This window comes from Camelus bactrianus, chromosome 1, assembly GCF_048773025.1.
Source record: "Camelus bactrianus isolate YW-2024 breed Bactrian camel chromosome 1, ASM4877302v1, whole genome shotgun sequence".
NCBI classification, from domain to species: Eukaryota; Metazoa; Chordata; class Mammalia; order Artiodactyla; family Camelidae; genus Camelus; species Camelus bactrianus.
In genome coordinates, this window is record NC_133539.1 from 56,214,468 (window position 1) to 56,229,889 (window position 15,422).

Sequence of the window (15,422 nt, forward strand, 5' to 3'; positions counted from 1 at the left end):
AATATTTGAATTTCCCTGTTACTCCCTTCCCTGAACTCGTGAGCAGTAGAACAAAGCATCAGTTTCTAGGCATCCCTGAGGCCCCTATTCTTTTTCTAGGTCTTGCCTCAGTCAGGTGAGGATGGAGTCAGTCTCCAAAGCTCAGGAGAAAAGCCCTTCTAAGTAACTTACTGCTTACCTTCTGGCTCCCTGTTAGTCAGGGCCACTCTGCCTCCCATCTCTACCTGGCCCAGACTTTCAAGATCCAGTTAAATCCATGACATCAACAACTCTTGTGGGAAGGCCCAGGGTGGCCACTCCTTTCTGGAGAAAAGAGGATGTAAAGAGAAACATATTTAATGAATCATCCCTTCCCAGCTTCTGACAACCTGTGGGCCTCATCATGAATCTTCCACAACAGCTTCAGTCCTGTCCCTAACATAACCAGAGCTCTTCTAACCCCGAAGGTACTAATGGGTGGGTGAAATATTCCCACACCTGAGAGGGGCATCACCCCATCGCTTTCATTCACTTCCTTCCACAGACTTCCCCATGAAGGGTATCTGCAACCTGAGCTCTCCCCTTCCTAACTACCCGTCTAGAACACCTTCTAAACTGGCATCCAGCATCACTGCTCTCCTGAGATGTGATCCCGAAGGACTGGTTTGGTTACTACTTTTTTGGAAGTTGTTAAAAATTAAAAATGCAATCTTTCAGGATTTTTTAAGTTCAAAGGGTATCTTGCTCAATCCCTATTCAAATAGGGCAGGAAATAAGATAGTAAATCCCAAACAAATGCACTTCAATGCCACCAGGAGGCCCAGCCCACAAGTGGCATCTTGCATATTTGTGCTGATTCCCACTCTCCCCACCCCCACTCCCAACTGGTAAACCTATTTCACTTTTACAAATATTAGCCAATCCCACCACCACAATACGTAAATAAGCAGAGAACCAGGCTTTATCCAATATAAATTCATTTTTATTGAAGCAGCAGTCACATGACTTTATATCTATCCTTTAGATTAGGCCTGACAAAGTGTGCCAGCCCTAAAAAATTGTTTCTTTTTGCACTAAGTGACATAACAGGTTTACATACATTATCCAGTATTGGAAATGAGCAGACTCAAACACAACATGTGTTGGCTACCTGGGAGGTACAGCCCCACTGTTTGTGGTGTTCATATAATTCACAGATACTCCCAAAGACCATTACTAGTGGGATGAAAGTTAAAAGAAAATACAGCTACACCAAACCAGGAATACAGTAATCAGACAGCAGCGTATACATGTTTTAAAATTTGTCCCTTTCAGGGATGTTTTTCCTTCAAAGCAGTGTCTGCAAATCTTCCTCTACATCAAATCCAAAGGTTTCCAAGATGGAAGCTGCACCTCTTGGGGCTATACAATGGAGTAGGACCATCTGAAAGAACGGGAACTAGTGTTCCTATCTTGACTTTAATAACAAAGATCCATGTTTCTCTAACCGGAGGAACGAAGTGCTGATGTGACTACATTTTTGCAGTGGCAAAATAGGTAGGGTGAAGAAAAGAAGGTTGGGTACTGAAATAAAGACCACACACTTGTGAATTTTAATTTCATTTCCAGGCTAACCTACTTTTTATTTAATGCAAATTACAGTACCAGTTAACTATTTCCAAACCAAGTCACATAGAACGAAATGTATTTACAAGGGAATGGGGAAAGGGAAAAAAAAACATTAAGCATACTTTTCACAAAAAAGTTTATATTTAAAATGAAAAAAAAAATCAGTCACAGAGGCATTCAAGTAGTAATAATGTTATACAGATTTTGCTTTTCCTTTATATCAAGACAGATTTGCACAAGTGTTTGCAATAGTTTTATACAACCCACAGTCCTTTATATATATATATATATGATAAATTTTGTTTTCTAGATTTGTTTTTAAGATGGAAGTGGTCACGCTAATTGGTGTGTGTACAGGCCCACGCGATCCATCGGCAACACATTAATGAATGCAAATTTTACAGGCAAGCACGTTTTCATACATCTATCTGTATCCGCCTGTAGACAGATATAGTAAGAAAAAAAAACTTAAAAATTAACACAAGGAAGTCTACTTTGTCAAGCTAACCCCTTATGTACTGGTTGTCATTTTGCTTTTATTGCAGAGGTGCAAAACGGAGCAACAAACTTAAGTAAAACGTCATAACCCTTGTGAAAATAATCCAGCCCCAGGGATTACTTTCAAAGCCTCTCAAACATAGACCTTAGTCTGGAACTCTGCTCTGCTTCTAGCTGTCTTTCTTATTTTCAGTGGCTCAGGTTTCTACCAGAAAAGACAGATTTTATTGTAAAGCATGCTTAGTTTATTTTTCTAGACAGGGGAGAAAGTGTTCAACTCTGTGATTAGATGATCATTAACAGGAACGGTGGGAATCAGATACTATTTTGGTTTAAAACAAAGAAAAAAACCCCCAAATCCTGGGGATCTGGCATTGACCAAACTTCCTTTGGAAGATTCCAAAGTTAAATCCCTTAAAAAGGAAGGGGAAAAAGAAATGAAATGCCAGTGTCTTTATATCCACAGGGATAGAGAATACACAGTCCTCTCAGAAACCTTTGTGTTGGTGCAGACAAGATGACTGGATAGGCAGCCTTTGTTAAAACACAAATCAAAAACATGTGTCTAAAAATTAAGAGGACTTTAAAAAATGACACAACATGTCACTGGAAAGAAGGTGCAGTCTTCTGCCTTGCTGGAATGAACACACCATGTTTCAAAAATAGTAACCTTTGGTTTGGTGAAGTTTTTTCTTCTACTCAAGACATCTTATATGGAGTACTTGGAGGCAAAACAAATAATTCTGATTTTTTTCCTTAAAGGCCTTCATGATGGGCACACAGTAAGAATTAAACTGATTTTTTAAAAAGAGAAAATAAAATGACATTTCACTGAACAGGGGTAGAGGTGGCAGGAGGGAGGAAATCTCCCCGATGAAAATGACAGTCCTCAGCTGCCAGGGACACACTGCAGCATCTCGGACCACCGGTGTGTCCAAGCCCGATGCAATTCAGAAACTTTGATTTATAAAAACCATTCCTCTCTCTCATTTGGGAGGGAAGTAGATGAGGAGGAGGGGAGAGAGAGAGCGTGGAAGGCGGCTGAAATCTGCTGTCCGTAAGACCCATGGTTAGGGTTTGGGGAAAAAGACGAGCAACATCTAACCTATTTGTGATCCTCCAGCTCCAAGGCTCCCTGGCACTGCACTAAGTCCCGAATGGACTAGTGCCAACTGAAACCAGTCACTGCTACTGAGGAGGAAACGGGTTCAGAACCAAAACAAAGGCAGGGCTTGAATGAAGTGAGATCATGAACATGGTTTCCTCTTTCCACTCCTGAGCATGGTATCACTGAAATTAACTGTGGAAGGGGCAAAGACACTGTGTTATGAGTGAGTTATTATTTCAAAGGGAAAGGGAGTGGGTCAGGGAGACATGGAGAGAGAAACCAATTAAAATTTGCAAAATCAAAAACAAAAAAAAATACATGGAAGCGAAGGCACTCCAAACTATATAGATACACTATACATTGCTAGAGTTATTGTTACAATAATACAGGCCGGTACCTACTGTACAGAGTTAAAACTATATGGCTTTAAAAAGCTCGTCTACAATTTGTCTGATTATTAAACAGAATCACTGCCCTGAACAGTAACTTTTTGCTCATTAATAACAGTTCCTGGGTCCACATATTTACATACAAAACAATAAAACTTAAATTTAAAAACACTGAAAGAAAATATAATGTACAAGCTTGAATTTGGTGAGGAGCTTTTTATTATTATTATTATTATTTACAAAAAGATATTCAGAGACCTGGATCTCACTTGTATAAAAGAGTTCTGTGATCCCGCCATGATCCTTGAGAATGAAAAATCACGCCCCTCAGCCCTCACACACACACAATAAAATGAGAGAGAAGAGTCTGACTTTTCTCTCTTCTTCTTTTACCCCATTTATTGGGGGGAGTGTTTCCTAAAACAAGCACAGATTGTTATGGACTCTAGCAAGTATACCAAGTCCAGAGTAGTGTCTGTGTCTGTGTCCAAATGTTTGGCTGGGCAGTTGGGTCTGAAGGTAGGTCCGTTTCTGTCACAGACCTGCCATCCAGCTCCTCTGGAAATCCTTTCTGAAAATGGTCTATCAAAGCCATTCCCTTTAGGAATTATGCTGCCAAATACTTTCAGACTTCTTTCAAATCTTAATTTGTTCTCCAAAGCTCATTATGAAAAGTGAAACTGAATTTGATTTGGTTTGAGTATATTTCCTTTCTCAAGAACTCTGATACAACCAGAGGTCTGAGAAACCCTTCTGTGGCTTAAGAGCTTAGCTGAACAGTGAGTAAAAACGGAGATGGCTCACAGTTGCCTTTCTGGGTATTGGTGCACGTCAGCAGGCAGTACGACTCTCTTGGAGAATCACACACACTTGGTTAAGAAGCAGGACAGGGTGCTGGGACCCGCCTGAGGGCTGGCTGCCAAGAGACTTCACTTCCCAATCACCTGGAAGCCGAGCTCCCCTAACATGACCTAAGGTGGCAATGAGGAGGGTGAAGGGAGGTTGCGCACAACCTGGGGATCAGCTCTGCAGCCCTGCAGTTACCAGCTAACCTTGGAAGGTGTGTGAGGAAGGAAGGACCGGAGGGAGGGAGGGAGGGAGGCGGGAAAGGTGGCCATCACTCAAGTGATCTTTAAATGTAAAGTACAACTGATTGTGCCTTAAAGATTCATAAGTCAAGTAATGGCCCATAAGCACCAAGGTGACTAAGGTTCATTTTAGAGTATATAAGGCCCACATAGACGTCAACCTTAAAGTATAAAGCAAACTAGTCGGGAGAATCTAGTCCCTCACTGCCAACGGAATCCTTCAGTCCTTCTGCTTTCCAAGGAATATTGCTTTTTCTTCAAAAACAGAGACTGGGTCTTACACTGTTCACTGATTAGACAAAGGAAACAAAAACAAAAATTCTTAACTGGGTGTAGGGGAAACTCACTCTTCTCATGCTTCAGCCAGTCAATTTTGATACTGTGGACAAAGGGAAAAAACAAAAACAAAAAAAGGCAGTACTGAATCTATGTATATAACATATATACACACATCTATATAATCAATTTTCCTATAAAGTCAGCAGGTACAAGTGACTGTTTGTATCATTTTGATGTGTAGCTTTTAATATTCCTACCATCTAAAATCATAATGGCCTCTCTGACATGCATCAATAAATAAAATTTAAAAAGCATGAGGTTAAAAAAAGCTGAAATTAAATACAGATTCTAGATTTGGATTTAAAATTAGAACTATGTGCAGAATGTGACAATTTCTGCAAACTCAATTTGCAATTAAAAATATGAAAAATAAGCCAGTAGACTGTTACAGTTCACATTATTTAACTATAATGTCCTCTCAAGTGTATCTTTCGGAGGGAAGCAACTTTAGAAAAAAATCTGGACAAATTCATTCACAGTGGTGAGATCTGCCCCTGGCCTGTCCCCTTCCTCCAGGTTCATCGGCTTTTAACCCCTGCAGCCACAGTGGCCGATCAACACCCTTTCCCGTCTTCTCCTAGGTCACTAGTTCAAAATTGTACTAAGATTTACAGAGAACCTTTGGTCAGGCAAACAAAGATCCACGCACAGAGCACACTTGCTCCTTCTCTGACAGCTTCCTAGGGGAGTTTCTTCACCACCAGCACTGATTAAGAGCAGAACAAAACCTTAACAACTCAATTAAGAATCTCCCCCTTATAGTTTCAAACTTTGTTGACCTCCCGGGTTACAAATGAGACACATTTCCTTTTTTGTCTGCCACACCTGCCACCAACATGCCAAAGGCAAGTCTTCAAACACCCGAGGATATGGATTAATTTTTACAAGTGACATTTAAGTCCCCATTGAGTTACACCTGCTAAGCTCCCAACCAATTTCAAGCTGTGCACTATGCCAAAGTCTTATACTTGACTTTAAAAGAAAACAAAGTTCAAAAAAACTTCAGCACAGAACAAAGTTTTCTTTTGTGGAAGGGGCATGAGGCAGGAGTTCTGTTTTTAAAGTATACAACAGCAGATTTCTGATAGAAAAAGATTGTCGTGGGAGAGAGATTGTGTGTTCTAGTGCTCCGCTTTCCCCTCCCCACAACCCCTCCCGCCCCCTGGATCTCCCTCAAAGTGAGAATACAATGAAACCGGTTTGTATTTATAGATATTTTACAAGGTTAAATAATAACAACAATAATAATAAAAAAAACTGAACACTAAAATGAACAGGTTTTTTTTTTTTTCTCTTTTTAATTTTCTTTCCAAACGTGACCAGTGTTGCTGAGCGACACTCAAGTAACTGGTGGTTTTTCCTGTGCAGCTGGCTGCTCGGGACTGTTCAGGTGGAGTTGGAAGCTGATGCGGAAGCGGCATTATTGGTCTGTCCACGGTCTCCAGCATTTGCATCTGCAAATCAAAGCCCCAAGAGAGAGCATGAGCAATGCTGTCACACCCCAGAGAGAAAAGTATACTGCCTCAACCGCACTGTGAGCTGTGTCTGGAATGTTGTTTTAAATCTGGCCAATACTATGAAGTCTGAATTTCTTTCTGCTTAGAGTTAAGTCTGTGCCTTGGCCTGGTCTTGGTGTAGGGAAGGTAGTGTCTTTGAGTTAAGTTACAGACTCTGAGACCATGTCTGCCAGAGCTCTTGCCACAGCTGGGATTAGCAAAGCATGAATACTCAGCTGGAGTCTAGCTCACTTTAAAATAAATGAACAGTGCACAGCTGGGAAGACTTGCTAGACATTCTGAATGGTGTTATACTGTGCCATCTGCTTAAGTGGGTGAATGAGTGGAGGCAATGGAAGTAATATGGGTCACTGTTGATAGGCAGAAGCACTAAGTGTAAATCAAACTCAGATGCTTGCTAAGTACAGTCCCTCTTCATTATTCATAGAAATGGAAGACAACCAGCAAAAAAGAAACAGCCCTTGTAGTACCAATTCTCTTATTCAAGTCAATAAAGCACCTTATAGTCAAATGTCTTCACATTGAGCTTACTTTGCCTAATCCTTTGGAAATACTTCTAACTTTACAACTTTAACCTCCCCCTAACCCTTAAGGTTCATTATTATTTCACAGCATCCATTAAAGTTTTAACAGGCATTTAACTGTTTCCAGACTGGCTCTCCATCTCGGATGGACTCCATCTTGGCCACAGACTCCTGTTTCAGTGGCTGGTCAAGTTGCATCCCTGTCATTCCACACATGACTGGGAATATTCTGTTAGGCAATTTTCTCTCAAACACTTCACACTAAGTCCTGAGCAGGAAGAGGTGTCTTGACTGAGAAGGGCAACTTCCAAGAGCCATCGCCCTAGAAGTCATTATCACCTTTGGCCATCAAGGCTGGTGATACCAAGAAACAGATCCAGAGTCTTGTTTCTCTAGAGACTGAAGCTCTCCTGCATCCTATGATGAGTAGAGTAAATAAATGTCATGGATGAATACAACATTTGGTCCCTGGATCTTTCTACTCTGAATTTTTTAATTGAGCAAGAAACAAAGACCCCCAAGGACACACAGCAACTCTAGCTCAAGGAACTCTTAAGGACTAGCTATTCATATTCAGTTTATCATTTTGATAGCCGCTCTTTAAAAACAGTGCTTCCTTTCTAAATTCCTGATTGTTCCTCAAAACAATCTGCCTTTATATACATTTAACTCAGCCTTTGGGGGAAGAAATGTTTGTATCTCTTAATATCAGTGGTGGTGCTTAGTTCATTTAATTTCCTTCACAACACCTATAGCTGCTTCTAATCCTGTTTTCACGCAAATGACTGCAGACATTATGGCATCAGGGTCCATGCATTAGGCTCATGCTGCCCATGACAGTGCATCACGTGAACCTACTTGGCCTGGCACATGGACAGGTGACAAGAGAGGGTATATGCTATATAGCATAGAACCTAGTCTTCAAAGGCAGGTAAACAGCCTTTTGCAATAATCAGTAAGTGACTATATCTGATACTTCATTCTTAACTCCTGGTTTTTCTTGGATATGCCCTGCTTAGCAGGAGTTTTACCCTCAATGATCATCCAAATTCTGTGCATCAGTAACCTAACATCAATTCCTGTCCAGGCCACAGGTTCCTTTAAGGTTTTCTCCAGAAAAATGTTCACTTTCATAATCCAGGCAGAGGTTGCATTAAAAACAACACTCCTGAGAAAGCCTGGAAGGCACAGAGATATTTCAGAATTAAAAAGCTCCTCACAAACCCATGCTTACTGTACCATTCCCCGTGCTTTGGATGACACTCCGCCTATGCGCGATCATCATCCAACAGCACTTCTCTCTCATTTCAACACATGAGGATGACAGATGCATTCTGGTCTTCCTCAGGACAGAGGGATCACCCATCATCAGGAATTCATGAGCACACACACCAGCGCCGTTAGCAGCTCTGGCCATGGTAGTCATTAGCTATCGGCCAACACCCACCAAGGCTCAGCTACATGGCCAGCCAACCAGCCCATTTTATCAATCTACTCTTTGGCAACATCCTATTTAGCTACTAATCTGCAGATGTCTCTCACTGGCTACTACCTGTGAGCTTATGACATCCCCAAAACTTGTCTCCCCTTCCTTGGATAAACTGAAAGCTGTTTGTATGATCATAATAAAAAGCACAAGCCTTTTAAATGGGCATGTAACCAAAAACAAATTCACCTTCCCACTAAAATTTGAAAAGACATTCATACTCCTCAGATTTGTAATTTAATGATCTCTTATTATTCTTTGAATTATTTCCAAATCACCTGATGAGTAAAATTTTAACAGCTAATTATTTTGATCACAAATATCCTTGATATCTAAAGTCACAGCACTAGACTCACTCATCAAAAAAACCCCAAAACCCTTTGCCTAGTGAACTCCACTTGAAGTCAAATTATACATGTGCTTGCTGAGAAAAAGAACAGAGTTCTCTGTTTTTCAGAGGGAGACAAAGCACAGGGATGAGAAAAGCAAAACAAACAAAGTGAGCTTTCATAAACTTAATAGTGGCTCCAACAGACTATCTGGTTTTCTAACTGAATAAAGCTCTTCTTGGTACATGCTTATTTAGATCCCATTGTCAAGTCTATACATTTATTTTACAGAGTTGAATCTGAATTAATATGGGCTCTCTATAATAAAAATGTTCGTTAATTTAAAATTCTGATTAATTGTCACTGGACTTAGATGTTTACTGTACTTTCTATAACTTTTCTTCCAAACATTTAAAAAGTAACTCTTTAAAAGCAGCAAAGTTCATTTTGCTTCCCCTCCATTCCCTTCCCTTTATATACGTACTGGTAAAAGTGATGCGACCTGGTATTACGATTGAAAGGTAGGCTCAGATCTGTTTTCTTTTTCCCCCACAAAGGATCCAACCATGAATAATCAAAGACTAATTAATTGTCCAGTCTCTTCTTTTCAGTCTTGAGATGCTCTTCTGAAGTTCACATTGACATATCTTCCTTAAATCTAATCCAATTCCACAAACATTATTGAGTATAAAATCTAGTTGTACAACTTAATACAAGTTATTTAACCTCTCTACTCTACCTTCAATTTCCTCATCTGTAAAACAGTCATAATACCACCCATCCATGAGATAAGGCCTATGAAGTGCTTAGTAACTGTCCAATAAATGGAAAGGTGAAGGAGAAATACATCAATGCACAGTTCAGCATGATCACAATAACCACCAACACCACAGGTGAGTCATTTAGTCCACACAGCAACCCCAAGAAAGAGATACAATTATTGCATTCATTTTGCAAATGGGAAAATGGAGGCACAAAGAGATGAGGCAATGTGTCCAAGGTCACAGAGCTAACAAGTGGGAGAGCTGAGTGCACAGAGAACAGAGGAATGATGACCTTTATGGGTGGCAGGAGACAAGCAGAAGAGATTTCCTAGCAAAGGGAGAATAGAGGGCTTTCTTTCAGACCTAACCCCTACACAGTCCAATGTGATTTCTTGAAGCCTATTTCTATTAACTAAAGGGTTACTACATTAAAACAGGTCCGTGAATTTAAATTAAGAGTGTAGTTATCTTATTACCTAATTTTCAAACAGTCTGTATGGGGTATATAGAGACAAAAGCGTTTTGGAAACAACTAAAGAGCTGGTATTTCACCAAATTCCAACTTCCTAGAAACCAATGCCCATTACTCACCTTCTGATACTGCTATACAATAAACACACCAAACAGCAAACATACCAACTAGGGATGGACTTGAGGGAGGATGGGGAGAATAATCAGCTTTGGGGGAGGAAGGTATAAGATCATTCTTTTACATTGTGGTAGCCACCTTCCAAGATGGCCTCAATGAGTCATGTCTTTTGAATCCATGCCCTTGTGTAGTCCCTTCCCTCAGTAAACAGGGCTGACCTGTGTAACCAACAGGATATTGCAGAAATAATGGTGTATGACTTTCAAAGTTACGACATGAAAAGACACTGGCTTTCACATCCTCCTCCTCTGATCACTTGGTCTAGGGGAAGCCAGATGCCACAATGTGAGATACTCAAGTAGCACCAGGGAGAGGTCCACATTGTAAGAGGCTGGGCCTCCGCACACAGCCAGCACAGACTCACCGACCCCTTGAAGCAGATTTTCCAGCACCAGGCAACAAGCCTGCCAGACACTTTGACTGCAACCTCATGAGAAACCCTGACCCAGGATTATACGCTTCTGATTGTCTGACACACAGAAACAGCGTGAGATAATAAATGTTTACTCTTGAGCTGCTAAATTTTGGGGCATCCTGATATGCAGCAATAGATAACTAATATACACATATATGTCAAATAACTTAAACGCCAGTTAGGGTTTGTATTCACAAGCCCATCAGAGCACTGCTGACCAGTCCCTCTACAAAGGGCCTTGGTATGCTCCTAATAAACCGTACAGGACAAGGAAGACTGCATCAGATGTTCAACTGTTTTTCCTTAATGCCGAGAAGAGTCTATAATTCTGTGGTTTTTGGATAAGGCAAAGGGAATCTGTGCATGTATTGAGACCAATTTTATTCTGTGTGACTTCAGTGGTAAAAATGCCCCGCTGGGCAATTCCACAGTGACACTAAGGGTGAAATTCTAAGGTATTAGGTTCCCAAATAAAGTCCATCAGGCTGTGATTTTTGTCATAAATTTTTATGTGCAAAATTCTGTATCTGATACACATATATTTTCTAGGAGAGGTTCCACAGTTTTATTTTCAGATTCTCAGAGTTGCTAGATAATCGAATCATGAGTTTGATGGGCAGCTGTCTCAGTACTGAGGAAACAGCCCCATGAAGTTGCTCAGGTGGTAAACCTCAAGTTCTCATCTTAATTCCTCACTCCCCCACCCCTGCCAGTACATCAGCAAGTCCTGTCCATTCTCCCTCCAAATGTATCTGTTCAAATGTGCAAATGGGAGAGAAAGGAGAGTGAATGCAAGGTCCCACATTTATAATCTGTCACCAAAGGGTTTAAATAAAAAAAGCAGAAAACAAGGTGAGGAGGAAAGGACAGGGAATACACAAAGGAGCTGGGGTTCCAAAGGCTCTGCCACCACGCACTCGTGCTGCAGACAATGGGTCTATAAAAGCTAGAACTTTCCAATGGACACAAGTGTTCACTGGCCCAGCAGCAACAGTGGAAATGTTCTGTGTACTCTCTAATGGGATGGCTGCTAGCTATATATGGTTATTTAAATTTAATTTCAATTAAATAAAAATAAACATTTAGTTCCTTATTTACCTTTAACACGTTTTCAGATTCTTGAAAGCTATAAAATCATTATTGGTATATTCGTAAAAGAGCATATTTCAGATATATTAAATCCTTTTTGTGTGTTGCATGTACTTCACGAGTATATCTGGGAACTTTAGGTATACTTTTATTCCCTTATTTCCTTTATTATGCTCTCCCAAGCCTATTTTATTATTTCTATTCACCAGCTCTCCTCTTTTTATAAGTGAGAAACGTCTCATGACAGGTCAACTCATCTAAAAGACACAGTTGTGGCAGCCTGGGCTACGTGGTTTGTAACATGCAGCTAACTCAGGATGTTCCTATTCAAGCTGTTCCAAGTGGAAATGCCTCTACTATAAAACTATGTCTCAGACATTCATGTTATTAACTGACACATGAACAAGACCATTACTCACAGAGAATTAAAGGCATACCCTAAGCTTATACGTAAAACTGAAATGAGTGTACCCTAAATGAAATTAATATGTCACTAGTAAGGAAAAGGATTCAATTTTCGTTTTTCTCTTTATAATGCCTACTAGCATTTTGACTATTTTGTGTGTCATAATGAGGGAGAGGAAGGGGGAAAGGGGGAAAGGGAACATTCCTCAGCAAAGTATCATCAACTCTCTTGTCATATTATTCCAAGGAAAGGGTGGTGGCACAAAAACCATGGTGGTTTCAGTCATTCAAAAAGTAGAACTGAAATTCAGATGCCAGTGAGACAATCAATCCACCAACAAACCTGGAAGGCTGGTCGACAAGACTGTTTATACTTTATCTGCCAGTGGCAGAGAGGTCTTTGCTGCTGTGAGCTCAGGGCCAGAGCATATTTTAATGAAGAGGTTTGGTTGTTCAGGGTAGGAAACTGAAGGCCATGGGGAACTGGGATATATTTTCAACTGTTAAGTTAGAAGACTTAATTTAGGAATAAAGAATAAGACAAGGCTCATGAATATGAACACTAAGGAACTGAGGAACAGTTGAAGAATACCTGGAAGAATGTCTGATACCACATTCATCAACTTAATCAAGAAGATTTTACATTACTTTTGGAGGAATGGGAAAAAACTGAAGTAAAATTTTTGACTTAATAGGAGAGAACATGTTTTGCATAAAAAGAAGCAATTTCCTATAAGTGATACTTAGCACTGCTCTGGTGAAAATAATGACTAAGCTGGTTTGACTTTAGGTATCTATATGTAAACTTATTTAAGTGAACTTGAAATCCTGACACAGGGTAGATACAATCTCATTAGTGTCAGTGAATGTGTCAAAGTGGAATATGTGGATGAAAGTCTATACTTCAAACACAAGCCAATAGAAAGAGACAGGTATAGCACTGTTCCTAAAAAAGACACCCACTCACCTTCCTCAACTACTAAGTTGGTAATACCTAAAAGTACATACATGTGCATATGCACTCTGCACCTCCCCGATCCCCACTCCGGGCTGGCTAGTGCTGAAGTAATGGAGAAATGAAAAAATTGCCAGTGGGCGTGTAAACTGGGACAAGGTTTCTGCAAGGCAATTTGACAATATGTATATAAAAGTTAAAAATTCCTTACACCTTTTGACTTGGCAATTCTTCTAAAAACCATGGCACAACCCAAATGTCCAGGAATAAGGAATAAGTTGGAATTACGGTACAGGCTTAAAATACTAGTTGAATATTATACAGTCATATATTCCATCCCCTAAACAGCAAAAGTTCATTTAAAAAAAAAAAGCATACCTCTCTGTCCCTTTCTCTCTCTATATATATATACACATAACTACTTAAGAATATAAAATAGTGTTATCTTTGATTTTCTTTGCAAATAAGAATATGGGAGATTTTTATTTCCTAAAATAACTACATATTACGTTTTTAGTAGAGAAAAATCCTTGGCTTTTTAAAAAGCTATATATATTTTTATGAAATTGCACATCCATTTGGTTTAAGATAAAGAGAAAATAGACAGGAAGGAGTTGGGAAGAGGAACACCTTGGGGGCATATACGGCAGATTCTATCACTAGACAAGGTATGAATGCAGCTCTCCCAATGCACACTGTAGAAGTGGGTGAGAGGCAAAGGATAATCACACTTGGGGAGGGGATGAAGGGATGGTAACTTATTTTAGAGAAGTATTTGATACACCAACTTAATTTAACTTTTTATCTTTCAAAAATCAATGGAAACAAACAATGGGAGAAATTATTCTGGGTTTAATTCTGCCCAGCTAGAAAAAATTGGCTGATGACATAGGTGACAAGGATTCTGGGGTAAAAATAACTGAAATAGTAAGAAAAAGGGATTACTAGCCCTGGCTAGATCTGAACCATGACTTGAGCAAAATGTATTTCAAAAAGTTCAGAGAACAAATAGGTATAGTTCTGTGGTAAGAGTCTTCAAAAGAGGCTAATAACTGACAAGAAGTAGAAAACAATAAAAAACGGGATTCTGACCAAGCAATTGAACAGAATCTTAACACAAAGTAAAAGAAACAAAGAAACCAACTAAAAGGGTTTTCCTTGATGAGCTCATAATTTAAAAACATACAACTTTAAGAAGGGCATATATCCAAGGAAGAATAGAAAATAAGAACAGGCCAGATTCTGCTTAAATGAGGTAACAGCAAAAGGTTTTCAAAGCAAGATTAAGAAAAGTTAAGCCCCCTGACCAGGTAAAAAGAGAGAAGACAGACCTTGTCCAACTCTTATCATGATTCCCTTTTCTGTTAGAAGGGTTTTCAACCTGGAAAGGATATAACAAAAATCCTAATAAACAAAATGCAGCCCATGGAAGGTGAGGGCAATCTACACATTTTAAATGGCTTTATTTTTTTGTTTTTAAATCTTTTTTTTTTTTTTAAGACAGAGGTACTGGCGGTTGAACCCAGAATCTTGTACATGCTAAGCATGAGCTTTTACCACTGAGCTATACTCACCCCCCTTAAATAGCTTTAAATCCAGAATCTATAGTCCAATAAATACATTCTAAAATGGATCACAAAAATTCAGAGTTTACAAATACTTAGGCAGTAGAAATTTCCCTAAGTCTCACACACACACACACACAAATATTTAATTTCTACCTTTGATACAGCTATTTTTTTGATGGGAAAAACCTGTGTTTTCTTGACAAGAGCAAAGCATTTTACAAAGTTTTTCATAACATTATTATATAAAACGAGTACCGTAAGGTTGGTCTGTAGCTAAGCAAACAACAAGAAGGGTAACCAGTCATTCAGAGACCATCAAAAGAATAATCCCTACTAAGCCTTGCCTAGTCCCATTTAACTTATTTTATCAGTAACTCTGGTAAAGGCAAAAAAAAAAAAAAAAAAAAAACCTCTAGTTGGTCCTGCCTTGTCCTGTTTGATATATTTTATTAGTTGCTTGGATTTAGGCAAAAAAATTTGTGTTTATAAAATGTGCAGGTGATAGATAATTGTACCTAACATCCTGACACTTTAGAACATATTCCAAATTAGGATTTAAAATCCTCATTAGTATGGAGGGCATGTTAGCCATCGTTAAAGTTTAAAGGACTTTTGCATGTAAAAACTGGGTTGGCTCTATATAACCCCAGGGTAGGAACACTGAGTGGAACAGGTATGGGGGACAAATTTCTAACATAGTGATACAAAGATA

The 15,422-nt window shown here is 39.4% G+C and overlaps 1 protein-coding gene across 3 annotated transcripts in view; it reads right to left on the reverse strand.

Annotated features, from left to right (window-relative positions):
* Window positions 1-6,210: 6,210 nt before the first annotated feature.
* The window catches only part of GSK3B (glycogen synthase kinase 3 beta), a 167,619-nt gene continuing 158,407 nt past the window's right edge, over window positions 6,211-15,422 (reverse strand). For 2 of the 3 annotated variants that reach the window (XM_010970860.3, XM_010970861.3), the window contains one exon: window positions 6,211-6,463. In XM_010970860.3, the coding sequence (XP_010969162.1) occupies window positions 6,396-6,463 (68 nt within the window). In that variant the 3' untranslated portion in view covers window positions 6,211-6,395. Of the gene's footprint in view, window positions 6,464-14,473; window positions 14,524-15,422 lie in introns of all 3 variants that reach the window. The other variant, XM_045507257.2, reaches the window with a different exon arrangement.